Source organism: Culex pipiens, chromosome 2 (assembly GCF_016801865.2).
Source record: "Culex pipiens pallens isolate TS chromosome 2, TS_CPP_V2, whole genome shotgun sequence".
In the NCBI taxonomy this organism is placed as follows: Eukaryota; Metazoa; Arthropoda; class Insecta; order Diptera; family Culicidae; genus Culex; species Culex pipiens.
This window is the reverse complement of record NC_068938.1, coordinates 209,958,696-209,983,940: the sequence shown is the minus strand read 5'-3', so window position 1 is coordinate 209,983,940 and position 25,245 is coordinate 209,958,696. Positions and strand designations below refer to the sequence as shown.

The window sequence follows — 25,245 nt, the reverse complement described above, 5'->3', positions numbered from 1 at the left end:
GCGCGCGCGCTCTTTTCCACCAACTTCCAGCACAAATTTTCTCACTCCCTGGGCTGACAAAGGCAAGCAAAACTGCTCACATCTCTTTACAAACATGCGCTTTGTTGTGTTGGTAGTAAACAAAGTCGTGTCAATTTCATTCAGTCGGTTTTTGTTGCTTGTTGTGGGCGGGAGGGATTTTCGAGTTTGGAAAAAGTGCTGCGGAAAAGTAAGGCTTTTTGGATTAAACTGTGATTTATAACAAGCTAATTAAATAATAATTACAGGTTACAGTAGTGTGGGTGGCTCGGCTGCTAGGAATTATCTTCATTCAGCATAACAATCTAATTTAAGCGGTGAGTAATTTCTATCTTTGCCTTTAGCTAAGCAATTTTCTGTTTATAATTTCGCATCCGAGCATGACGCAAAAATCCTTTAAAAATAGCTTCGCAAAATGCTTTTTATGGAATACTACCGGATTCGTAATATGGAACCGATTTATGCTTCAGTGCTCTCTCGTAAATCGGGTTTAAATTTATCTCTGCGTCGTCGGCAAAGATTACATAATTTGGAACGATGATGCTTTTTGCCAGTCGCGTGCCGTTGTCCAGTTTGGTTGGTCACACGGACACAAACACGGGTGTGCGAACCAACACCTTCTCTCTTACCACAAGAACAGGTATTTTTGCTGTCTTATGTGGCACTCAAACATTACAAAACTGAATTTTCTAAATTATTAAATTGTAAAGCATTTTCTGTAATTTTCCCTAAAACGATGGAAATTTTTTTTGTCAAAATAATGAAAAACATATGCAAATGAGACACTTATGCAACCCTCAATCCTTATTATTGCGTGTTTCATAAGCGAATCCCTGTCCTGCCTCGAATCCTCCCGATCCTTCACTTTCTACCTTCCCCCAAAAGAGTAAAAATCGAAAGCCACGTCCAGAGGAGGAAAACCGGAAAGTTCGCGTTATTGCTTTTTCCTGATTACACCAAGTTTCTCGTTTTATTGGTCCACGTGTTGTGCGGCGTCTCGTTTGCACTTTTCTTTATAATTTCCTTTCTACCAAAGGCTCTCATGTAATGTGTCTTCAACATTTTTCTTTTTCAGCTGTGGCTTTAGTTCGGTATCAGCAAAAGCTCTCTCCGAAATTTGCATTTATTGCTAGCGTGCGCAGCCACGGTGTGGGATTGATATGGCTGTCACGGTGAATCAGGTGAGTAATTGATTATTTATTTGATCATCGGTTATGGTGGTGTGCGACAGTGAAAATACATATAAATCACTTGCTAAGTTGATTAAATAGGGGAACAGCATTTAATTTCATCGTGCACCTAATGTTGGCAAAGCAGAATATTGACGTTCAATAAATTACAGCTTCTGGTTTAGTATGAAACTCGCTAGACATTCTTGGGGGCGAAAAAATAAAAAGATTTAAATCAATTTAAATTGTGAAATTTAAAAAATCTAATTCAATCATGCATAATGTTCAAAAAAATAATTAAAGAATTTGACAGATAAAAATTTAAGATTCAAAAAATAATAACAAAAATATTATTGTATTTTAAAACCCTTATTTCTTAGAATCTTAAAGTCTTAAATTCTACATTTCCAAAATTCTAAATTTCCAAAATTCTAAATTTTTAAATTTCTGAAATTCTAAATTTCCAAGATTCCAAATTTCTTAATTTCTAAATTTCTGAAATTTTAAAATTCTTAAATTCTTCAAATTCTCAAAACTTTTCTAAACTTAAATAACATTTTAAATTCCTAAATTCTAAAATTTAAAATTCTTCAAATTCTTTAATTCTTAAATTCTTCAAAACCTTCAAATTCTTCAAATTCTTAAATCCTTTAAATTCTTAAATCCTTCAAATTCTTGAATCCTTCAAATTCTTAAATCCTTAAATTCTTAAATTCTTAAATTCTTAATTCTTAATTCTTAAATTCTTAAATTCTTAAATTCTTAAATTCTTAAATTCTTAAATTCTTAAATGCTTAAATGCTTAAATTCTTAAATTCTTAAATTCTTAAATTCTTAAATTCTTAAATTCTTAAATTCTTAAATTCTTAAATTCTCAAATTCTTAAATTCTCAAATTCTCAAATTCTTAAATTCTTAAATTCTTAAATTCTTAAATTCTTAAATTCTTAAATTCTTAAATTCTTAAATTCTTAAATTCTTAAATTCTTAAATTCTTAAATTCTTAAATTCTTAAATTCTTAAATTCTTAAATTCTTAAATTCTTAAATTCTTAAATACCTAAATTCTTAAATTCTTAAATTCTTAAATTCTTAAATTCTTAAATTCTTAAATTCTTAAATTCTTAAATTCTTAAATTCTTAAATTCTTAAATTCTTAAATTCTTAAATTCTTAAATTCTTAAATTCTTAAATTCTTAAATTCTTAAATTCTTAAATTCTTAAATTCTTAAATGCTTAAATGCTTAAATTCTAAAATTCTAAAATTCTAAAAATTCTTAAATTCTTAAATTCTTAAATTCTTAAATTCTTAAATTCTTAAATTCTTAAATTCTTAAATTCTTAAATTCTTAAATTCTTAAATTCTTAAATTCTTAAATTCTTAAATTCTTAAATTCTTAAATTCGTAAATTCTTAAATTCTTAAATTCTTAAATTCTTAAATTCTTAAATTCTTAAATTCTTAAATTCTTAAATTCTTAAATTCTTAAATTCTTAAATTCTTAAATTCTTAAATTCTTAAATTCTTAAATTCTTAAATTCTTAAATTCTTAAATTCTTAAATTCTTAAATTCTTAAATTCTTAAATTCTTAAATTCTTAAATTCTTAAATTCTTAAATTCTTAAATTCTTAAATTCTTAAATTCTTAAATTCTTAAATTCTTAAATTCTTAAATTCTTAAATTCTTAAATTCTTAAATTCTTAAATTCTTAAATTCTTAAATTCTTAAATTCTTAAATTCTTAAATTCTTAAATTCTTAAATTCTTAAATTCTTAAATTCTTAAATTCTTAAATTCTTAAATTCTTAAATTCTTAAATTCTTAAATTCTTAAATTCTTAAATTCTTAAATTCTTAAATTCTTAAATTCTTAAATTCTTAAATTCTTAAATTATTAAATTCTTAAATTCTTAATTCCTTAAATTCTTAAATTCTTAAATGCTTAAATTCTTAAATTCCTAAATTCTTAAATTCCTAAATTCTTAAATTCCTAAATTCTTAAATTCTTAAATTCTTAAATTCTCAAATTCTTAAATTCTTAAATTCTTAAATTCTTAAATTCTTAAATTCTTAAATTCTTAAATTCTTAAATTCTTAAATTCTTAAATTCTTAAATTCTTAAATTCTTAAATTCTTAAATTCTTAAATTCTTAAATTCTTAAATTCTTAAATTCTTAAATTCTTAAGTTCTTAAATTCTTAAGTTCTTAAATTCTTAAATTCTTAAATTCTTAAATTCTTAAATTCTTAAATTCTTAAATTCTTAAATTCTTAAATTCTTAAATTCTTAAATTCTTAAATTCTTAAATTCTTAAATTCTTAAATTCTTAAATTCTTAAATTCTTAGATTCTTAAATTCTTAAATTCTTAAATTCTTAAATTCTTAAATTCTTAAATTCTTAAATTCTTAAATTCTTAAATTCTTAAATTCTTAAATTCTTAAATTCTTAAATTCTTAAATTCTTAAATTCTTAAATTCTTAAATTCTTAAATTCTTAAATTCTTAAATTCTTAAATTCTTAAATTCTTAAATTCTTAAATTCTTAAATTCTTAAATTCTTAAATTCTTAAATTCTTAAATTCTTAAATTCTTAAATTCTTAAATTTTTAAATTTTTAAATTCTTAAATTCTTAAATTCTTAAATTCTTAAATTCTTAAATTCTTAAATGCTTAAATTCTTAAATTCTTAAATTCTTAAATGCTTAAATTCTTAAATTCTTAAATTCTTAAATTCTTAAATTCTTAAATTCTTAAATGCTTAAATTCTTAAATTCTTAAAAAAAATCCTAGGTAGTTGAATAGTATAGAAAAATTTAAATTTGAAAAAAATAAAATAATTTTTTTTTTAAACTGGCATATTTTTTTCATATTTTGATAATTTTAAGATTTAAAAACTCTGGAATTCTCGTCTTTAAATTAAAGAATAAAAAAAAAACAGAGTAAGATATTGGCGAGAACTCCGGGTATTCGAGTGCGAACTGTATAACTTTAAAATTTTAGATTTTTTTTTAAATTTTGCGATTAATAATTATTTTGAAATGTTTAGTAAAGTAAGTAAATCTTTCCCTGTTCCTGAGGGGAACACCCGTGAAGAGTATCGGGCCGGCATTTACAAAGCGGATTCAGTGACAGTTTATTAATCAACTTAATGTTAACATGTTAAGGTTAATGTTAACATTCCATAGGTTGTCTTCCTAAGGTGTCCAGTTTGTGACGATACACTACCTTCCCTTTACTAAGCAATCGAATCCAGAAGGGAAAAGATCACCAGTTGTGTTGGTCCGAGCCGGGATTTGAACCACGATCTACCGCTTACGAGGCGGAAGCGTTACCACTGGGCTACGTGGCTCGGTCTGTTTGCATTCTTTAATTCAAATTTTCAAATTATTATTCATTCTTTTTTTTTTTTTTTTTTTGAAATTCTTGGTTATTTTTATTTGTTTATTCAAATTTTTATTTTTGCTTAATTTTCTGAATTTTATTTTTTTAAATATTTTTTTTGTTTTTAGAATTTTTTTAGAGTTTAATTTTTGCAGTAGTGGTAAATTATAAGTTTACATTTGAACGGTAACTGTCTTGACAGAAACATCCGATGTTTACCTAGAGAATAAAATCTGACTCTATATAGGGCCAGCAACATCATATGTTTGCCTTGAGAATAATAATCAAAACTAAAATTACCAAATGGGAACTGTCCGATTACTTGCCTTGAGAATAAATCTACAAGTCTTAAACACATTATGCCATTGGTCGTAACGCTTGCTTAGAGCGTATCCTAGACCTTGTACCTACCCAAAACCCGTCCAACTTTAAGCAAAATTTACTTGGGGGTACCGTGGAGACTTTCCTTTATCTCCTTTAAAAAGCGGAGCATCATCACTTCCCATCTTCCAAATCCTTTACCTTGTTCTAGGCGCGCGGTGGAACTTTTCAAATAGATGTAAACTTGCTTGAAAATGCCAAAGGTAATAAATAAAAATTCTATTGATTTGTATTATAATATTTATAATAAAATTTCTGGATTTTTTAATTTGGGAATTTTAAATTTTGAAAAGTTTTGATGTTTATTTTCGAAATTTTAAATTGAGTAGTTTCTAAACTAATTGAAGAAAAAATAAATTAATAGAATTAATCACAAAGTGTGCCCAACATTTAAAACAAAGCTAACCTATTTTAAGTCCATTAAATTGATATGAATTTCTAGCTTGAAAAAATATTTAAACTGCCTCGGTCAAACAAAAAAAAACAAAACAAATTTTGAATGCTTTTAATCTGCAAAAAAACAACTTAGGTGAATAGTAGAAAATAAATAACTTGATAATTAAAAAAAAAAATAATTTTACGAACATCCCAACTTCACACCACTACACACTCTACCGGCACATTATGCTGACCTTGAATCTGAAGCGCTCTCTCACGATTGTTGATTTGCTCTCAATATTGATGCTCACCCTTTTTTTCTCTAAAACTTCCTACTAGCACAATCTCGCTCTCACGATCTTCCCCCCTCTCGTTAGTTCCGCTCAGTTTCCTCTCGCTCCGTCAGCGTTCTGCCTGGCTTCAGCTGATTGTAACTGTTTTTTTAACTTGGTTCTATGAATTTATTTCAAAATTTCCTAATTGATTTCTTTAAAACAATTATGAATCGAAATTTCAGTAATTTTCAAAATTTCGAACAAAATGTCAAAGTCAATTGGTCAACTGAACACGTAACCAACGATTTCAATTAATAAATTGAATTTACGATTTCAAATGCTGCTCTCTCATAACTTGCCGGTACTCTCTCCTTCTCTCTCTCTCTCGCTGTGGTTTGATTGTTCAACAAAGTTCCCCCCTAATATTTCACTCGAGTGGTCGACCGTGAATTTCAGTCTATCGCCAACGTTCCCCTCACGTGGACCAGTTTTTCGCGTGTGTTCCGGGTTATTCCGCTGTATTTTGACACCGCTTGATGTCTGCTGTTTGATTCTTTGGTGTGAGAGAGTTGAGTCATTTCTTCGCACGAGAATGTCCGATTTTGATGTAAGTGTTTAGTTTTTTTTCTCCTGTACAAATTTAGAAGTGTTATTCTGCTAAGATTTTTGCAACTTGGGAAGACCACTTTCGTTACGCAATGTTTAGCCCGTGATTGTCGCGGCGCAGCGTTCCTTTTATCGCCTACTGCGTCCCAAGTGTTGTGTAGAAAGAAGTGTGATGACGTGAAACATTCACAGAGCAGGCGTTCTCTTTTGTTGTTAGAGACGTGTGTGAGCCACCTATAAACAAAAAATAACTTGCTGACCCTCTGGTTTCCAAGGTGTATAATTTAGCTGTGTTTTGTCTCTAAATTGTTTGTTTGTTCAATTTTATGATCAACCTTGATTTTTTGTACGCTTTATGGCATCAATTATTTAAACTTTTGTAGAAATAATTAAACGTGTAAACGCTTGACAGCTATCTACACGCTTAATTTGTTCTATAAAATAATAATGAATTTTCGACAACTTTTTATGCAAAAATGTGCCCCAAAAGGGCCACACTTTGCATTTCTTGACACAAAGTGTCAACTTCAATTTGTCAGTGACACGTACAGCGCAACCTCATTTTTAAACAATTATTATTTTAAACCCAAAGTTTGCGCTGCTCATTTCTCGCAATCGCATTTACCCGGCCCAAAAATCATCACACCGCACCGGTGCGTTAATATTTATTACTGTTTTAATCAATATCACAGCACCGAGCAAATTAGCAGAGTACGGTTCGCTTGGCACGGGTGACTGACAGCTGGGCGGAAAAAAATCAGTTGATCACGGGGAAAAGTTTTGTTTTTTCGCTTTCTGGGCCAAAAATCCACTAATCCGCTTGTCGCGCGAAGTAATTAGGCGTGTTGGTTTTATTTCTTTTTTGAGGTGGAAAGTTTTCGATTCGTTTTACGGTTAGTTTTTGCTCTCAAATTGGCTTTAATTGAGCTTTGAGTGATACGTTTTGAGTGTGTACGCTGACATTTAGCTAAACGGTCATTTCAAGTCACTTAGATTTTGTTCAATACAGTTATTAGTTTCAAATTTTTGTGTTTAAGTACATTCAGTTAACAAAATGTAAATGTAATTTGTGTACTCAATCTAGCTTGCAGTATAGTGGATGTTGACAATTGTATATTTAATAAACTTCTGTCAAAGATGCTTTAAACACAAGCACAAGTAAAAAAAACAAGTCAATTTATTTCGAATGTTAGTGGTTTCGATGATAACTGTGAACCCTTTTCACCATTAATTTGCTATTTTTGTTCTCATTGGAGAAACAGCCGATTTTTTTCGGCGATGATCAATAATGCATTGTTTACATTATTAATTTTCGATCATTTCTTTCGTTTTATTTTCGCACCGGAAACCTTAGCGGTTTTTTCACACTAGTGGATCATGTCAAGACTTGTCTTAACGGAGGATTGACTTTGAAATTACGCTATTTATAATTCTCAGGTTAGATGTATTAAAAAGTTAACTTTTTTTTAATAAATTTAATTATGTTAATTGTATGTCGAATGGAAACAAGATCGAAAAATTAAAAACTGATGAAAGGAGAAAACGTCAAATCTCTGGTTAGTTTGCAATACGTCGTAAAGGCCATCACGAATTCCAACAGTTTTTTTGATTTTTTCACTAACATTTCAAATTTCCATTATATTTCAGTAATGTGCAGACGAACAATTAAAAGCAGTTCAAAACATATTTAATTATTTTTTCAAGAACCCAAAATTACCACAAAGATGATTTTTTAACATTCCCACTCAAAAAACTTGGAACGCTTATTTCAACTCGCTGGATCTCGGGAAAACTCGACCAATCGTGACGATTCTTTTTTCCAGTGATTTGTAAGAATTTCTAGATGATCCTTGAACTTTGCTGAACTCGGTTTGATCAAATCTGTAATTTTTGCAATCGAAAACATTGTTCCAACTTCTTTTTTTTTTGCACCTGTAAAAAAAATCGCTCTAAATTCCGCCGAGGCAAGCGTGACAAAACACAATTTAGGTCCTAATGTTAGGCTTAAATAGCTGATATTATTTCTCACAATGGTAAAGCTTATTTTTTCTGAGTACAATGATCCTTTGTACGACCACAAGATTTTAAGATTTAAGATTTTAATTAATTTTTTGAAAAATTACTTCGCGGCTATTCTTGACAGAAAATGTTTATCTTGACAGCTCATTCCAAGGGGACCATAGTAGATCTATAGTGAAATGTTGTCTTGTCAATTAAAATTTTTCTTTCATAAAAAAAAGTGATCATAAATGGTTTTTAAGCGTGATTCTACCACTTTACAAAAAGATTAATAAAGGGCTTCAGATCCCTATTCCCTTTTTATACATCACATCGTTGCATTGGAGCATTTGGTACGGCATGTCCACGCGTCCTTCCTTCCCAGTGTTCCGTTCACAAAAATTATCTCTAGGCCTGGTTTGTATGGGACTTCGGATACCAAATCAAATCAGGAACTAAAAATATGTTTTTGTTGTTTTTTTTTACTTTCAACATCAAAGTTCTGCGTCTTCATTTAGTCAAATTTGAATGGTTGAAATGTAACAACGGAAAAAAATCCTGATTCAATTATCCGAAGTGAAGTTTTTCAAGGGCATTGTATAATAGAGTCCTTGCCCTAGGTCTGGCCTGTATTCACAAAACCTGTTTAAATAAAAATCCTAAAGTTATATATTGAAAACACATTGCTATTAAAAAAAAAATTAAAGGCTTTATAAAAAAAACGTCTTTGTTTGGAAGAATACGAAAACTCACAAGAATATTTTTTGTGTTTTCCATTTTTTTAAATAGGTTTTGTAAAAGAACGTAAAAATATCTTACAAATGACGAACTCCTCGTCACAGTGTCCTGATGCAAACAATGATCGAGCTCGAGCTGTAAGAGTCTCAGACCAGGATGGCCACTCAAGTCGGGAAATCGGGAAAGTCTGGAAAAAGTCGGGAATTCGCCAAAATCCGCCAAAAATCGGGAAAAAGTCGGGAATTTATGATTTTTTGTCAAAAAGTCGGGAAAAGTCGGGAATTCTGAGCATACTTGTTTGAAAATTATTTTTTAACTCTTGAATAATTTTGTAATATTTTGTAAAATTTTCAAATTGAATTCACTAATTTCTGCTTTAGTAACTTACTTTAAATTTAAGGTTCTTTTCACTATTTCTATATATTTGAGTATGGAAAAGCTGTTTGAGACATGCAAAATTTTTATGAATATTGGAGTCTTTTTTTATGAATCAAATGATCGCTATTAATTTTTGTTCATAAAACAAGTGGTAAAGTTAATGAAAAACTAATATAAAAATAAAAAATAGAGCCTAATGGCCAGCTTAGAATTATGATTCTATTTCATTTTGTCACATAATTGAATATTTAAACTTGAGTTTGGCAATGGTTTTTTCGGGTAAATATTTGTAATTGTTTAGCTTAATTCATGAGTAATTTAAAATATTTTTTTTTCAAATGTTGCCCTTGAATTTTTTTTTGTGAGTATGGGTAAATACCTACCATAGATAAAGCTTGATTTTCAGTTTGCGGAAAACTTAAATATCGAATAAAATCCAAAATTGAAAAACTTTTTTACGTTTTGAAAACATAAAGAAAATATTGAAATTGCAAAAAAAATAATCCAAGAAATTTTGAGTTATTGCATAATTGTTTAAAAAATTGTCTCTTCAAACATTTTGCTCAAAATAAGTGGGAAAAAAATAAAATCATATCAAACTGAATTTTTATTGAAAAAAAACAGTTAAATACTGCATACCATACCGATAAATTAACATTGATTAAAAAAATCAATATCAAAAATTACAAAATCAAAAAGGGACTTGGCAAAAACATTTTCTTTTATGAATTCCTTGACATTTTTCTAAATCCTTTTAATAAATAATACCGTAATATGGGGTGAATCGGGACTACAGTCTGAATAGGGACAGCAGTTTTTAGAGCACTTATAGCTTTTAAATTTGGAAATGGATGTACACATTTGGTTGGTCTGAGTCTGTTCTAACCGAAACCAACTAGAAAAATCAAAATATTGTGCTCCAACATGGTTAAAACTGCTGTCCCAATTCGCCCCATGTGTCCCGATTGACCCCAGTTTACGGTAACAGCAAATATGTTTTAATCATTCTTTGATTTAAAATGATGATGAAGTTAAACAAAAATATTAAAAACTATACGTTTGCAAATTGCAAAATAACACATATTTACATGAAATATAATTTTTATTTAAAAAATTTCGATAAACGATCACAAACTTTGTAATTTTAAGAACTGGTCTTGTTTAAAATAATTATTTAAAAACTCAGAAAATGATTTTTTGACGCATAAAATTTATAAAAAAAATTATCATCTTTCAGAGAATGTAAAATGCACTGATCACATTTCCATATCTTAATTGTGGAAAACATTCTGAATGATTTAATTTGTTTCAAAATTTCAATACCTTTATTTTTGAATATTCCTAGATATTTTTTGGTAAACACGGAAGCTATTTGGACGGATCATTCTCAAATGCTTTACATTTTGTTTTTTTTTTATTGCGTTTTGGTACGAGGAACCTGTTTAGTGAAAAGACATTTTTAACAAAAGAAAGTTAAGAGTCTTCTAAAATCATTTGTTGTTCAAAATTAGGTCTCAATTTGAAAAAAAATGTGTTTTTCGCAACACTCATCGTCAAAGCAGCTAATCAACTCCATTATCGTCTCAAACAAGCAACTCACGACGCCTTGTTTTCCAAATCATCGTTACTGCACCTAACCCTTATCTAATCTGTCCGTCTCTCGCTTCGTCTATTCCAATTCCAGGTCGTCCCCGTGGCGGTTGGCGTACTGGTGGTCGTAGCCGGTGCCCTCCTCGCCAACTACCTGCTGAAGAAGGACAAATCCAAGTCCGGCGGTGGCAAATCCAGCGGCGGCGATGCCAAGAAGGCGGCCTCGTCCCAGCTGCGTACGCTGATGGACCCGCAGGAAAAGTACATGCTTCCGCTGATTGAGAAGGAGGAGCTGTCGCACGATACGCGGCGGTTCCGGTTCGGGTTGCACTCGGGAGAGCACGTGCTGGGGCTGCCCGTTGGTCAGCACATCCACCTGTCGGCGACGATCAACGAGGAGCTGGTGATTCGGGCGTACACGCCGGTGTCCTGCGACGATGACAAGGGCTTTGTGGATCTGGTGGTGAAGGTTTACAAGAAGGGAGTGCATCCGAAGTTCCCGGAGGGTGGCAAGATGTCGCAGCACTTGGAGAGCTTGGCCATCGGGGACAGGATTGCGTTCCGTGGACCGTCGGGGCGGTTGCAGTACCTGGGTGGGGGCAAGTTTTCGATTAAGAAACTGCGGAAGGACCCGGCTCAGATCTACGAAGCTGATAAGGTCAGCTTGATTGCCGGTGAGTGTTGTTTGCTGTTATCTCGGCGTTTATATTTATTCTGTTGGCGGTTGTGGATGTGAGGTGATTTCGCGCGCCCGGTCGATTCAAGGTTCAAAGCGTTGGCGCAGCTGTTTTTGTTGCATGCATTAAAATGGTCTGCCTCACTCAATCAAATTGATGTCACCAACACCAACGCGTTTTAATAAACCTAATGCGTTTATTCACAGGTGGAACTGGAATTACGCCGATGTTGCAGCTGGTTCGCGAAGTTCTGAAGAAGGCTGACTCCGACAAAACTCAACTGTCGCTGATCTTTGCCAATCAAGTGAGTTTGACCTGGCGAACCCAGTCGTGTCAATTCTTTAATCAACGATTCTCAATTTCAGACCGAAGACGACATTCTCCTCAAGCCCGAGCTGGACGACCTGGCCGCGCGCTACCCCGAACAGTTCAAGCTGTGGTACACGCTGGACCGTCCCAACCCCGACTGGACCCAGGGCAGGGGCTTCATCACGGACGAGATGATCAAGGAGCATCTGTTTGCCCCCTCTCCGTCAACGCTGGTCCTGATGTGCGGCCCACCGCCGATGGTCAACTACGCGTGCATTCCGGCGCTCGAGAAGCTGGGCTACCAAATGGATCGTACCTTCGCCTATTAAGAACATCACCCCCTTCCCAGCCAACCAAGACATCGAAGAAAAGACACCCCGACGCGTTCACCACACACACAACTGCATTTTAAACTGCCCGTAACCTCACACGTGCATGCGTTTTAGCTGACTGGCTTGACTGTTGTTGTCGTTTTTTACTTTGCGCGCGATCATCGTTTGGAGGTGTGTTTGTCGCCGTCGCCTGGCCTTAAAGTGTCGTAATCTACGGTGGGGGAACTCCGCACCCCTCTCATCACACAAGTACTTCTAACATCGTCATAGGGACTCAATCGGGAAGTGCGGGAAGCGCACCACAATAATCTTGAAGAGTTAGGAACTGTTGAAACGCTAAACGTTTTTTAGGAAGTTGTAATCCAAATCTACTAGGGCCAAGATATTTATAACTAATACTATTAGTAAGGCGCTTGATGTCGCTGTCCAAGACAATGAAATTACTGTTATGTAGTAATATTTAGATGGGAACGAGGTTCTCGAGAAGGAATACAAAATTCCCCTAATAAATGTAGTGTATTCTACGTGGCTTGGAATGGTGCGTTGTTATCCGAAACTACTTGTTTACTTGCCAACCTCCTGTAGGTTACGGGTTTCGCCTCATAAGTGGAAAGTCATGGGTTCATCTCAGGGTGGCAGTTGCTTTACGTAATCTTCTAGTATGTGATCAATCTTGGGATATTCCTTCGCGCCTTTCCCAGAATACTTTCCTCGTGTCTTCGCATGTAAATAATGCCCAGCCGATCGGTATTGCTCGACAGTCCAGCCGGATTGCTGAGTTCAGATTTCTCCAGATGCGTTGCCATCTAACTCGGTTCTGGGCTGCAACTCTCCAATTCCGCTGTGGAACTGCCACACTTTCCAGATCTTCCTCTACTTGGTTCAATCACTTTGCACGTTGCGCCCCCCTCCGCCGCGTTCCAATCAGCTCTGAATAAAACCCTAACTTCACCGAATTGATTGTCTGGTTTGGCTGGCGCGCATCCAGCATTCTTGTGACGCGTTTGGCCCATTGAATTCGACCAGCCTTGGCGACCTTCCGAATACTTGACTTGCCGTAGCGTTGCGCCAGCTCGTGGTTCATCCGCCATACATTGTTCTCACGTACGCCGACAATGATCGTTCTAAGAACTCTCCGTCCTAAAACTTCATGCGCTTGCAGGTCATCCTCGAGCATCGTCCACGTCCAATGCCCGTAGAGAACGTCCGGTCTTATCAGCGTTCCGTACATGGTGCACTTTGTACGCCGGGAAAGGTGATCAAACCTTAGGCTCATGTGGAGTCCATAGTAGGCACGACTACCGGTGATGATGCGTCTCCGAATTTCTCTGCTGCAGTTGTTATCCGACGTCACCAACGATCCGAGGTACACAAACTCCTCCACAACCTCAAACTCGTCGCCGTAGATCTTCAAGCTTGGTCTTATGCGAGCCCTAACATTCACCTTCAATCCAACCTTCCCCGCTTCCTGCTTCAATTCGGTGTATCTCCTAGCCACCTCCTCGACATTCTGCCGACATTTTTCGTGTAGTCGGCATAGCAGATGAACTGGCTGGATCGGTTGATATTCGTGCCCCGCATGTTGAAGCCCACCCGTCTCATAACACCTTCAAACCCAATGTTGAAACAGAGGCCGGAGATACCGTCGCCCTGACGCAGTCCCTTGCGCGATTCGAACAGGTCGGACATCGCACCCCAAATCTTCACGCTGCACCGTGCCCCGTCCATTGTTGATTTCACCAGTCTGATCAGCTTCCCGGGATAGCCGTTCTCGTACATGATCTTCCATAGCTCATCGCGATCGACCGAGTCGTACGCGGCTTTAAAATCGATGAACAGGTGGTGCGTCGGGATCTGGTACTCGCGACGTTTTTGGAGGATTTGGCTAAGCAAAAAGATTTGGTTGGAACGTCCCTACGAAATCCTTTGCACGCTCCGACAGACGACAGAAGATGATCTGAGATAATACTTTGAGAATAGTGATGGCACGATAGTTCTCACAGTCCAACTTGTCACCGTTCTTGTAGATCGGTCGCAACGATACCATCCTTGTCCAATGCTTTGTTGTTCTTCGTGGGTACTGGTACTGCCGTCGTCCTAGTACTCTGCCTCTGGCCGTTCAGGTGCTCGTCGAAGTGCTGCTTCCACCTTTAGATTACATCACGCTAGTTCGTCAGGATTCTCCGTTCCGGTACTTCCGACATGAAGCCGTTCCAGGATTCGACCTATTTATAATTCTTATCCCGAAAAAGGTGGGTTTGCTAACTTCGCAATTGTTTGTACGACTCCTTGGTCCCATGGGTGTTTTGCATCAGTCGCTGCTTACTTCTCGTCTCAAATCTCCTGACATTCGTGGTCGAATCAGCCGTCCCGGAATTTTGTAATCCAGAAACAAAGTCGAAAACTTCTATTGGTCCTCCTGAAACAATCATGGCTTTCGAAGAATGATGACACATCAGATTCCTTAAAAAGCTTAAAATTTTATTAGTTTATTACAAGAATGGTCGTTAAAATTTAGTTCTACACTGCTCTGTCAGATAAAAACCTCATACTTACTACAAGTACGCTAACACAGATCGAAAATGAGATTCTCCTCACGTTCGAGCCTAAAATGGACGGATAATTTTATCATAAAAATACCGAATACCTCCCTACAGCAGCATTCGCCCAACGACCCCAACCACTGCCAGCAACGCTGCAGCAACCTGCCAAGACGCTCCATCCCTTGCCACCCCGTTGCAGCGATGATCCAGGAAGCAGAAACAGAACGTCGTCTTGCTGAAGTGGTCCCGCCGCACGTCCAACTCCTTAATGGAATTGTTCACGTAATGTGCCAACTGGGCGTCGTGCGCCCCCGGCCGACATCCCTCGTACTTGTCCGCCGGGATGTCCGTCCGGAAGCCCTGCAGCGAGCTGAGGCAGTCCCGGGTGATGGTTTCCTGAGCTGAAACGAGACATAAACGAGCTTTTAATGAGTTCCACACGCTCAGACATCCTCCGAAACTTACTGCCCTTCCGCTCGATCACCTTCACGCAGATGTCGTCGTCCTCCGGGCAGGCTTCGCCGAGGTAGCCGATGCCGCGCCAGTTGAACTCATCGCCGCAGCCGGGTGTGGCAGACGTGCAACGGTAGCACCAGATCGCCGATCCTTTCAGTGAAGAACGCAGTTAGTAAACAAAGCGGTTTTGCGGCCCAAAAACAAACCTTTTTCGACGGCAACGAGCAGGACCAGCAGGGGCAGCAGTTGTTGGAGTGCTGGCATGATTGTAAGGCACTTTTTGTACTGTTTTAAACTTAAAATTAATAAAAATACGACATTAATACTAATGGAATGTAAACAACGCCCTGCCCCTAATTAAATATGATGGTTGCGTCTGAGTCATAGCGATATGAAACTTCAAACACAGGTACAATGGCTGCGTACTGTGTGACTAAACATGACTTCCATTTTGACAGTTTTGTGTTCAGCGTGCACGTCAAGAGAGGAAAGAGCGCGAATTTGGAATCAAAACAAACTAAATAAAACCAACGGAAATTTTGTTACCCGTTTCATTTAGTTGAGTTGTTGCATTAGTGTAATTTTTAGGTGTTTTTCATAAGCTCAATAACTTCGTAGGAGAAAGATGGGCAACGAAACGTTGGTGGAAAACTGGAACAGTATTATTCCACACAAAATCAAAGTTTCTGAGTTGGAACATCCGACGGAGTCGTTCGTGTTCAGGTGTTTGCTCAGCTTCTTTCGGATGATGAAGTACGACATGCAGGAGTTTGAGAGTGTAAGTTTGATTTGTGTTCATTGCTTATTTGTGTTTATTGTTCATGTACTCACATACTAGCCTTAGAATGTTTATGTCTAGGATAATTATTAGGGTGTTTCAGCCAAACAAAAAAGTTCTCAAAATCAGGCAAACCGAGGTTCCCCTAGTAGAGGATACCCATAGGGACTCTCATGCCAAATATCAGCCCATTTGGTTGAGAATTGGCCTGTCCCCAGCGGTTTAAAGTTTACATGGAAATTACTATGGGATTTTTGTGCTTTTCGTTCAATCGTTCCTACAGGTCTGGGGACAACATGGATTCACTCGGAATAAAGACAGGTGTGTAGGGGATGGTCCAATGAACACATTCCAGAAGGAATTAAGCTTGTCCATTCTGTCCCCAAGGTGCGCATTGGATCGACGTCCGGTGTATCCAGAATCATCGATTCACCCTTCAAATGTACGCATTGTTCTTAGTATGCTATGACGGCTAGGAGAAAATTACGACGCCCCATATCAGACGGTGAACACGTGGCAGAGCATCTACTCGAGTTTTGGCTCAGAAACATTCTTTAAAGTACTAAAATTATAATTAATGTTGTTCCTGGAAGAATTTCAACTATTCTAAATAACGTAAAATGATGATTTTGTGTTAGTAATGCAATCGATGCCTCTCCACGTGCTCACCGTCTCATATGGGGCGTCGTGGTTTTCACCTAGCCGTCATAGCATACTAAGGAAATGCAATGCTTTTGAAGGATGAATCGTTGGTTTTGGAGACACTGGACGTCGATCCAATGCGCACCTTGGGGACAGAATGGACAAGCCTAATTCCTTATGGAATGTGTTCATTGGACCGTCCCCTACACACCTGTCTTTATTCGGAGTGAATCCATGTTGTCCCCAGACCTGTAGGAACGATTGAACGAAAAGCACAAAAATCCCATAGTAATTTCCATGTAAACTTTAAACCGCTGGGGACAGGCCAATTCTCAACCAAATGGGCTGATATTTGGCATGAGAGTCCCTATGGGTATCCTCTACTAGGGGAACCTCGGTTTGCCTGATTCTGAGAACTTTTGGTTTTGGATGAAACACCCTAATAATTATAATTACAAACTATGTAGTAATTCCGAGAAAAAAAATCATATAACATAAACCACTTTGGTTTGGAGCGTTGACAACCCTTCCTCCCCTGCTGAATCTGTAAAACGTGATCCGTTTACAGAATCCCTTTCTGCGGTTAATGCAACGCAGTAGACCTGGCCTGTTCGGAGTGGCTGCATCATTGTTCGATAAGATTGTAAATTTCGAGTAAATTGGTAAGAGACCAAGAAGTCCAAGAGACACTGAAAATCAACAAATTGAGTGGAATAGGACTAAATCCTTAACAAGCAAAAATAAACCATCATCAGGGGTGACATTGAGACTGGGGTGAGATTGGGACCCAATACCACCTCAGAACCAATGTCACCGCTGAGATGTTTCCGTTGATCGTTGCATGAAAAATCCTTAAGGTGAAGCCGTTGATCATTTTCGAAGCAAATTGATCATCACTATAAAAATTTGTGTATTAAATTCAATTTAACGAATTTCAGCACCAAAAGGAATCAGCATGTTCCGGTTGTTGCCTTCTTCAAGCCATTGAAGGAATTTTTGATATAAATCAATTAAGCTTCAAAATTTATATAATTTTGTGGCACAGTCATTGACGTCCTAGTTGGCAATCATTGATTAATGACGATTTCCATAACTTAACAAGGAATGGAATAATCGTTACCAAAAGGAATCACCATGCGTAGGGCACTATTCTAAACAACTTGTTGAAGGAATTTTGTCAAAATATTGAAAGCGAAGATACCCCATTGAAGTTTTCACCCTGACGCTAAGATATTCCATGTCAAGATATTAATCTTTGAAATTTTAGAAATTATGATATATTTCAAGACTTTATTAAAATTTAATGTGTATTAATCTGTATAGTTCTAATACAATAATTTGAAATAATCACAAAATTATTTTCTTTGAATGTTCAACAAATCACTTTTCAAATACAACCTGGGGAGCAAAAATCGGTTGAAATGGTGCGGAGTTATGTTCGGGTCTCATTATTTTGACCAGGCAACTCCTAAATCATTTTTGAAATCGATCAGACCCAAAGTTTGTTTTTGGTCATGCTGACCTCACTGAGGGAAGGCTATGAAATCACTCGTAAAATGAACTTTTTAGTTAGATCTCCTAGACCTACTTTCATTTGTACATATCGGCTTAGAATCACCAGCTGGGCAAATATCTCGTCACTGGCTGAGCCGATTTTGACCGTATTGGCCTCATTCAATTCGCCTTGGGGTCCCATAAGTCCCTATTAGGTTTTACAGCGTGACGTCACGAGCGCACACGCACACACATTTTTACAGAGACACACGTGCAAAAAATGTAAACAGTGCAGCCAAGCTGTCAAATTTCTAACCTCAAAACCGAGTCGGCGTAAAACCTAATTGAAATTTTTAAGATTTAGTAAAGCACATCAAAAGTTATGCTTAAAAAACTGCTGCGCATATAAATTTCACAGTTTGCAAAAAATGTGGTTTTTGCATGAAAACCTGCCATATTATATTATATATTTTTAGAAAGGTTCTGAAATGACCTTTCTTGTGGATTAAAAATTTTCAAGATCTGACTTACCTATCTAAAATTACAAGCAGTTCAAATGGTCGCGTCTGATCGCCATGAAAAAGCCGTGAAGAGGGATGCCATTTTCCTCAAAGGCGGTGTCTGTATAATCTTGACAAAAAGTCTGTAGGTAGTCTGTTTTTTTACTCATCACTTATTTTTATTACCCACTCAGCGCGTTCCGTTTGAATTCCGTTTAGAATTCCGCTTGAGCGAAAAAAGTTCGATTCGAATTCTAAACAGTGTTCGTTTTAGATTCTAAACCGCATTCCGTTTCAAACGCAACAACCGGTTCCGTTTGAGTTTTCGCCCCAAATCGGTTCAAGCGGAATTCAAACGGAATCGAAACGGAATGGACGGGTTAGTTTTGACAGCTGCTTCTTCTTCTTCTTGTTCTTAATACAGTGATTTTCTTTTTTGTTTTGGTTGAATTAAAATTCAACCAGAAAAAAAAACATGTTGGAATTTTGTTTATACTTAGAGATTATTTTTATTAACTCTATCGTACTTAATGGCCTATCTACAATCACTTAGCTTAGAACATCTAAGTAAAGTAGTTACTTAGGAAAGTCTGCAACTTACGTTCGTCATCCACAATCAACTTAGAAAACTTGCTGGGCTGATATACGTTGCTATGCAGTTGTTTGTTTACCTTTGATATGGAAACGTCAACTTACCGTAGATTTTGAAATTTTCCAAACCAAACGTCAGTTTCTAATTTGATTACTTTTCCATTGTAGAAACTCAGATTCATTTCCATTGATTCAAATTCCTAAGCTGAGTGAAATTTTCTAAGCTAAGTGATTGTAGATAGGCCATAAGTCAAAACCATTACAGGTTTTCTATGTGTACTTAGCGCCTTTTGAATTATTAATAAAACACGAGTCCCAGCCCCAAATTCCCCATTTTTAATAATCTTTTTTTCGCAAAACTACATAGGCTTTAGTGAGTGAAATGATGTGAAATCCGTTCTGCTGCTTCTTGCTGCTGGGCGTCCGCGTAATCTGGATAGCCGATTCAAGACTTGTCGGTTTTCGTTCCGATCGGGTGGATTTTATTTTACCTTGTCCGCCGACTTGGAGAGTCGCATCGGACGATTCGACCGTACTCGACGCCGGGATGATACACGCGGGATTCCATCGTTTTCGTCTTGGCCGCCGTCGATCGTATCGGATGATTTCGTCGACTGGAGCGTGGCCGCTTGGTCCAGGTGAGGCTCGTCGTCGTCGCACCGAGGTTAGGGAGCTTGGAAGGCATTCGAATGCAGGCGATCCGTGCTGGAAGATGTTACGACTGCGAAGGTGGTCCACTCTTCACCCGTAGGCCGGTGGAGGAGGAGGTGGTGCTGGCGGTCCAACGCAATCGGAGGGTTAGGCACGACAAAGGGATTGGGACGTAATCGAGTGTTCTCCCGCCGCTGAACCATGCGCGCCTGGGCCATACTTTTGAACGGGTAAGCCTTGTCACTGCTGACGCCGACACTGTCAGGCGCTTTTGGTAGAGCACCGCCAGCTTGCCGTCCATCGGGTTCTTAGACACGACGGCGTCACTCTCCGGAGGCGGCACGAGCAATTACGCCGCGACCGGCGTTTTGTTGGGCAAAACAGAAGGACAAACAGCAACTTTTCAAAGACAGCAGGCCAGGTCAGGCCTTAGGCCCACACACATTCCGCAGCTGGCTGGTTCCAGTGGCCACAACCTGCCAGAGGGCGCATCGAGATCGGCCAACGTTCAAATCGAGGAACTCTCCGTGATTGTCCACCTGTACTAAAAATATTTCAAAGTTGGTTTTGATTATAAATAAAAAGTTTTAACAAACTTACTTGTGCTGTGAACAAATTCGTGCACGCGTGCTTCTGCCGAAAAGCGCCTCTAGGCCAGTCCGACCAAGGCTGAATCGGCCATCACGGCCAAAGCGTCTCAGCCACTAGCGTCGACCAAGGCAGAGTTTGGTGCCGCCAACAGCGCCGGGAATGTGATCCGCAGAATGAGAACCCCGACGAAGGTTGCACAGGTTTCGGTGGCCTGTCTCAGCATTAGCAAAATGTCCAGCTCAGCCGGAACAAGATTCATAGTGGAGCGAGCGGATGGAGAAAATACGGTTGGAAGAGACATAAAAGAAGCCGGTTCCGTCGAGACCGTGTAGGACGGCCAGGAATCTGAAAGAGGAGGCATCGGTTATTGGGTCAATGGTCCGAATCCTTAGAAAACGTAGCGTAACTCACCAGTTATTTCCACAGTAAGTTTTTTCCCCGGAAAAACGTGGCGCGAATGAACAGGATCGAACAAGTTTCGCTTTTTGATTTTTTCCAAACACTTTGACGTTTGATGGAAAAAATCAACAAGAAAACCGCTTCGGCGAAACGCGGCGAAATGTCATCTTGGTTCTGTCGTACACCAGCAGGTGTCGCTAATGTACTAAAATGGCTCAAACGGAATCTAAACGGAGTCCAATCGGAGATTCCGTTTAGAAAATTTCGAAGCAATTTTCGAAGCGGAATGAACCCGTCAAGCGGAGAACGGTTTGATTGGGTAGGACCTCTTAGGTGCTGCGATCACGTTAGGGGAGATCCATAAACCATGTGGACACTTTAGGGGGGTTGAAATCACTCTATAAATAAAAGGAAGGCACCAATCACCTAAAGGTGGATTAAGTAACGTTTATCGTGGGGAATTGCTGCTTATTTACAACTTATTGATTTATTTTGACGATATTGAAATGGTAATTTTATTAATGGTTGTGATGAACAAGACATTTTAAAACTTCTTTTTACTTTCTTTTTCTTTTGCGATAGCGAGAAATTTTATATGGCCCTACTGCGTTATGTTTACCGTTTCAAAGAACCTACAGTGAGTCAAATATTTGTCCGTACCCCCCCGTACGGAAAATGTTTGTGATATAAAGTACATAAAATTCGACTAAAGTGCCATGTTTTATACATCAATCGACGCGGCAGAATGTCCTCTTTAAGACACTGTCATTGGATTTGCAAAAAACTTTTTCTTAAAAAATACAAAAATAGTTTACTGAAAAAAGTAAAATAAAGAGGTCAAATAATTGTCCGTACCCCTAATAAAAGTACAAAATCTGATCGATTTAAGTGAATTCATTTATGAAATGTTGTTTCTGTGTCAAATACTAGCACCTCTAGCCAGTTTGTGACAACTTTGAACTTCTGATAACTTTATTAAGTTAGTTTATATTAAAAATTGGATTAAATTTAGTTTTTTTATGTAAAACTTATCAAAATATTAGTTTATAAACAACTATTTTTATAAAATTGCTATTTTATGTTGTAAGAGTCTCTATTTAACAAGTTTTAACAATATTTGTTCGAAATATACATTGTTTTCATCTTTTTTATTGACATTTTTCGACCAAAAATACTGTTTCGGAACAATACCGTTAAACAATCCGGATTGTCCCGGAACCGGTTTAACCCCTCGGAGGGAAATTTTGTGGTGGTCAGATAGAGGACAAAAAAACCCACCTCTTGCAATTTAAAGCATCCAATTTCGTCCACTACAGCCCGATTACGAGTCCCTAGTCTGAAATTTGAAATTTTCACTTTCCGTACTGAGAATTTTTGTACCGTCCTGGGACAGAATGTTTTGCTTGGGGAATTTGAAAATTTCAAATTTCAGACTAGGGACTCGTAATCGGGCTATAGTGGACGAAATTGGATGCTTTGAATTGCAAGAGGTGGGTTTTTTTGTCCTCTATCTGACCACCACAAAATTTCCCTCCGAGGGGTTAAACCGGTTCCGGGACAATCCGGATTGTTTAACGGTATTGTTCCGAAACAGTATTTTTGGTCGAAAAATGTCAATAAAAAAGATGAAAACAATGTATACAGTAGTTGTTCGGTAACTGGGCGTTGTTTAACTGGGCTGCTTTTTAACTGGGCGCTCGATAACTGGGCCGTAGCCCAGTTAAATAGCAGACAAACGTCAAAAAACCAAAACAAACCAAAATGACCGAGGGGTTAATGAATGCAAAAACCATATTCAATAAATAAAAAAACTTTTTTCAAACTTTTGTTTAATTTCAAGTTACAATTAAAGAAAAATAAAAAGTAAGCATTGTAAATAAATTTGAGTAACTTTTATCTTTATATTTCATCTGGAAAATATTTTGCATCGGTGGTCCCCTCGTTATTTTTTGTTCAGCCCAGTTAATGAGCAGCATTCGGTGACTGGGCTACGTTCCCAGCCCAGTTACCGAACAACTACTGTATTTCGAACAAATATTGTTAAAACTTGTTAAATAGAGACTCTTACAACATAAAATAGCAATTTTATAAAAATAGTTGTTTATAAACTTATGTTTTGATAAGTTTTACTTTAAAAAACTAAATTTAAACCAATTCTTAATATAAACTAACTAAACAAAGTTATCAGAAGTTCAAAGTTGTCACAAACTGGCTAGAGGTACTAGTATTTGACACAGAAACAACATTTCATAGATAAATTCACTTAAATCGATCAGATTTTGTACTTTTACAAGGGGTACGGACAATTATTTGACCTCTTTTTTTGACTTTTTTCAGTAAACTATTTTTGTATTTTTTAAGAAAAAGTTTTTTGCAAATCCAATGACAGTGTCTTAAAGAGGACATTCTGCCGCGTCGATTGATGTACAAAACATGGCACTTTAGTCGAATTTTATGTACTTTTATATCACAAACATTTTCCGTACGGGGGGGTACGGACAAATATTTGACTCACTGTACACGGAGGAAGGATGCGTGGACATACCGTATCAATCGCTGTTGCTTGACATTTTTTTAAATGTTGTTTTTGTTGTATTTGAGATGTAATATGTGATGCGATTATTAAAAATCGAATCAATATAATAAATTATCTTATTTATCTTATCGATTGCCTTAAAAAAATCGTCCAACGCCTTGGCAAGATACTTTTGGGTCATCCGAAAGACCAATAGAGATGAGTTGGGATTAAATGAATTAATTATAAATGCTATTTTCTATACTCTTTTAATTCTAAAAAGATGTACAACGAGTCCAAGGATTCCACGTTCCAGAAGCGAACCCAGCTGGTGGCCCACATCAACCACTTCTACCAGCTGTGCGTCGGTTCCAAGCAGCACACGTTCTTCTACGTGGACCTCATCAAACCTTGTAAGTTTTACCGGTGCATCTTCATCATCTTAATAGAATAACGATGATCAATCATATTTGTAGCCCCCAAGAAGACGATCCACGTGCTGAACCACCTGCTCAACTACCTGTTCTACGTGAACATGGTCCGGGACGATACGATTGAGCGCGCCACGGCTTGCACCGCCAAATATCAGGAACTATCCGTTCGGATGAATCAGAAGCAGCGCGAGATCGAGGACCGCAAGATTAAGATGAGTAATGTGAGGTTTTTGATAACTACTTTTTGAGATTTTGGAGGTTCTTATTATTTTTAAATTGAAGATCGAGCAAAACATCAACAAAATGGCCGACCAGGTGCCCCAGCTGGAGCGCAAGAACGAGAAGCTGCGCGAACAGAAGAAGGAACTACAGGAGAAGCTGGCGGCGATCCGGGCTGCGGACGCCGAGTTCGCGGAGAAGGCGATCAAGCTGAAGGCGGACTTTGCGACGATGCGGGATCAGCGCGTCGAGGACGATGAGGCGGCCGCGTTAATTCAGAAGAACGAGGAGCTGGAGCTGGAAATTGCCGAGTGCGAGCGGCAGGAGAAGAACCTGCAGCAGACAAACTCGGAGTACGCGACGTTCATCAGCAAGATCAAGCCGTGCATTTTGGAGGCGGAGCGAATCCTGCAGAATCCGTTGGATAATACGTTGAAGTGAGTTTCGGCGACGGTGCCATCCGAGCCACATTGCTATAGAACGAGCTCTATTAATCGATTATTTTCAACAGATCCCTCAAGAACGAGCTCGACACGCTGCAGCTCAACTGCCACAGGCTCGAGGTGGACCACGCCAACAAAAAGACCGTCCTGGAAGCGCTCCAGAAGAACTGCGAAGCGATCCGGAAGTACGTGGACGAAAAGAGCAAGGAGCTGGCCGCGTGCCAGAAGCAAAAGCGCAAAACCGAACGGCAAACCGTCAGCGATCTCAGCGAGAAGCAGCTGCAGCTGGACGACCTGACCGAGCAGAACGAACTCTACACCGGCCAGATTGCGGCGCTGCGGGACGAGATTCGCCTCATTCTCCAGATGGCGGACGATGCGATGCGATTCCTGATGCGCGACGGCATCGCCACCAAAACGGGGGCGGGACGAAAGTTCAAGTGAGACAATTTCAAACACAAATATAATCCATGTTCAAACAGAGTTTGCGTGTTTGTTTCATGTCCTTTCTGCGACGACGGACCGGTGCTGGTGTGGTGTGTGTATTTGCACAGTTTTAAGTGGAGCAAATCCCACGGGGATGGGGTCGGTCACCCGCACTTCACTTTAAATCGAAGGATTAAACAAAGTTGATCCTTTTCCACACAGCAGCGGTGGAGTCCTTCCGTGAAACAAACAGCAGAAGCATTCTCCCTGCAGGGGGTGATTCTCACCGGCAATTTTGAGGACAACTTTTCCGACATTTTCGTATCGTCGTTCGTG

General features: G+C 37.7%; 3 protein-coding genes across 5 annotated transcripts; 2 read left to right on the top strand and 1 right to left on the bottom strand.

The window, feature by feature from the left end:
• The first annotated feature begins 152 nt into the window (after window positions 1-152).
• LOC120412338 (NADH-cytochrome b5 reductase 2) lies at window positions 153-12,751 on the top strand. 2 transcript variants are annotated; one of them, XM_039572741.2, is made up of 6 exons: window positions 153-208; window positions 267-335; window positions 1,094-1,199; window positions 11,004-11,583; window positions 11,793-11,890; window positions 11,952-12,751. In XM_039572741.2, the coding sequence occupies exons 3-6, from the start codon at window positions 1,179-1,181 to the stop codon at window positions 12,222-12,224; spliced, it is 972 nt and encodes a 323-aa protein (XP_039428675.1). In that variant the 5' UTR covers window positions 153-208; window positions 267-335; window positions 1,094-1,178; the 3' UTR covers window positions 12,225-12,751. The 2 variants fall into 2 exon arrangements, with proteins under 2 accessions (XP_039428675.1, XP_039428674.1); XM_039572740.2 differs by lacking the exons at window positions 153-208; window positions 267-335; window positions 1,094-1,199 and adding an exon at window positions 6,050-6,206.
• A 1,936-nt stretch (window positions 12,752-14,687) lies between these two features.
• LOC120412356 (uncharacterized) lies at window positions 14,688-15,603 on the bottom strand. Its single transcript, XM_039572772.1, has 3 exons — window positions 15,433-15,603; window positions 15,236-15,376; window positions 14,688-15,171 (listed from the first exon to the last, which is right to left on the bottom strand). The coding sequence occupies exons 1-3, from the start codon at window positions 15,488-15,490 to the stop codon at window positions 14,879-14,881; spliced, it is 492 nt and encodes a 163-aa protein (XP_039428706.1). The 5' UTR covers window positions 15,491-15,603; the 3' UTR covers window positions 14,688-14,878.
• Window positions 15,604-15,684: 81 nt separating this feature from the next.
• LOC120412355 (interaptin-like) lies at window positions 15,685-24,966 on the top strand. Of its 2 annotated transcripts, XM_039572769.2 has the most exons (6): window positions 15,685-15,784; window positions 15,845-16,004; window positions 23,671-23,800; window positions 23,864-24,042; window positions 24,104-24,477; window positions 24,552-24,966. In XM_039572769.2, the coding sequence occupies exons 2-6, from the start codon at window positions 15,852-15,854 to the stop codon at window positions 24,925-24,927; spliced, it is 1,212 nt and encodes a 403-aa protein (XP_039428703.1). In that variant the 5' UTR covers window positions 15,685-15,784; window positions 15,845-15,851; the 3' UTR covers window positions 24,928-24,966. The 2 variants fall into 2 exon arrangements, with proteins under 2 accessions (XP_039428703.1, XP_039428704.1); XM_039572770.2 differs by having other exon boundaries at window positions 15,709-16,004.
• Window positions 24,967-25,245: the final 279 nt, after the last annotated feature.

Coding starts and splice junctions, on each gene's coding strand:
- LOC120412338 (XM_039572741.2), top strand. CDS start 1,179: ATGGCTGTCACGGTGAATCAG. Junction 1,200..11,003: donor TGGCTGTCACGGTGAATCAG/GTGAGTAATTGA, acceptor TTCCAATTCCAG/GTCGTCCCCGTGGCGGTTGG. Junction 11,891..11,951: donor CGCTGATCTTTGCCAATCAA/GTGAGTTTGACC, acceptor TCTCAATTTCAG/ACCGAAGACGACATTCTCCT.
- LOC120412356 (XM_039572772.1), bottom strand. CDS start 15,490: ATGCCAGCACTCCAACAACTGCTGCCCCTGCTGGTCCTGCTCGTTGCC. Junction 15,377..15,432: donor GCTCGTTGCCGTCGAAAAAG/GTTTGTTTTTGG, acceptor CTTCACTGAAAG/GATCGGCGATCTGGTGCTAC. Junction 15,172..15,235: donor GGTGATCGAGCGGAAGGGCA/GTAAGTTTCGGA, acceptor GTCTCGTTTCAG/CTCAGGAAACCATCACCCGG.
- LOC120412355 (XM_039572769.2), top strand. CDS start 15,852: ATGGGCAACGAAACGTTGGTGGAAAACTGGAACAGTATTATTCCACAC. Junction 24,043..24,103: donor GCAAGATTAAGATGAGTAAT/GTGAGGTTTTTG, acceptor TTTAAATTGAAG/ATCGAGCAAAACATCAACAA. Junction 24,478..24,551: donor CCGTTGGATAATACGTTGAA/GTGAGTTTCGGC, acceptor TATTTTCAACAG/ATCCCTCAAGAACGAGCTCG.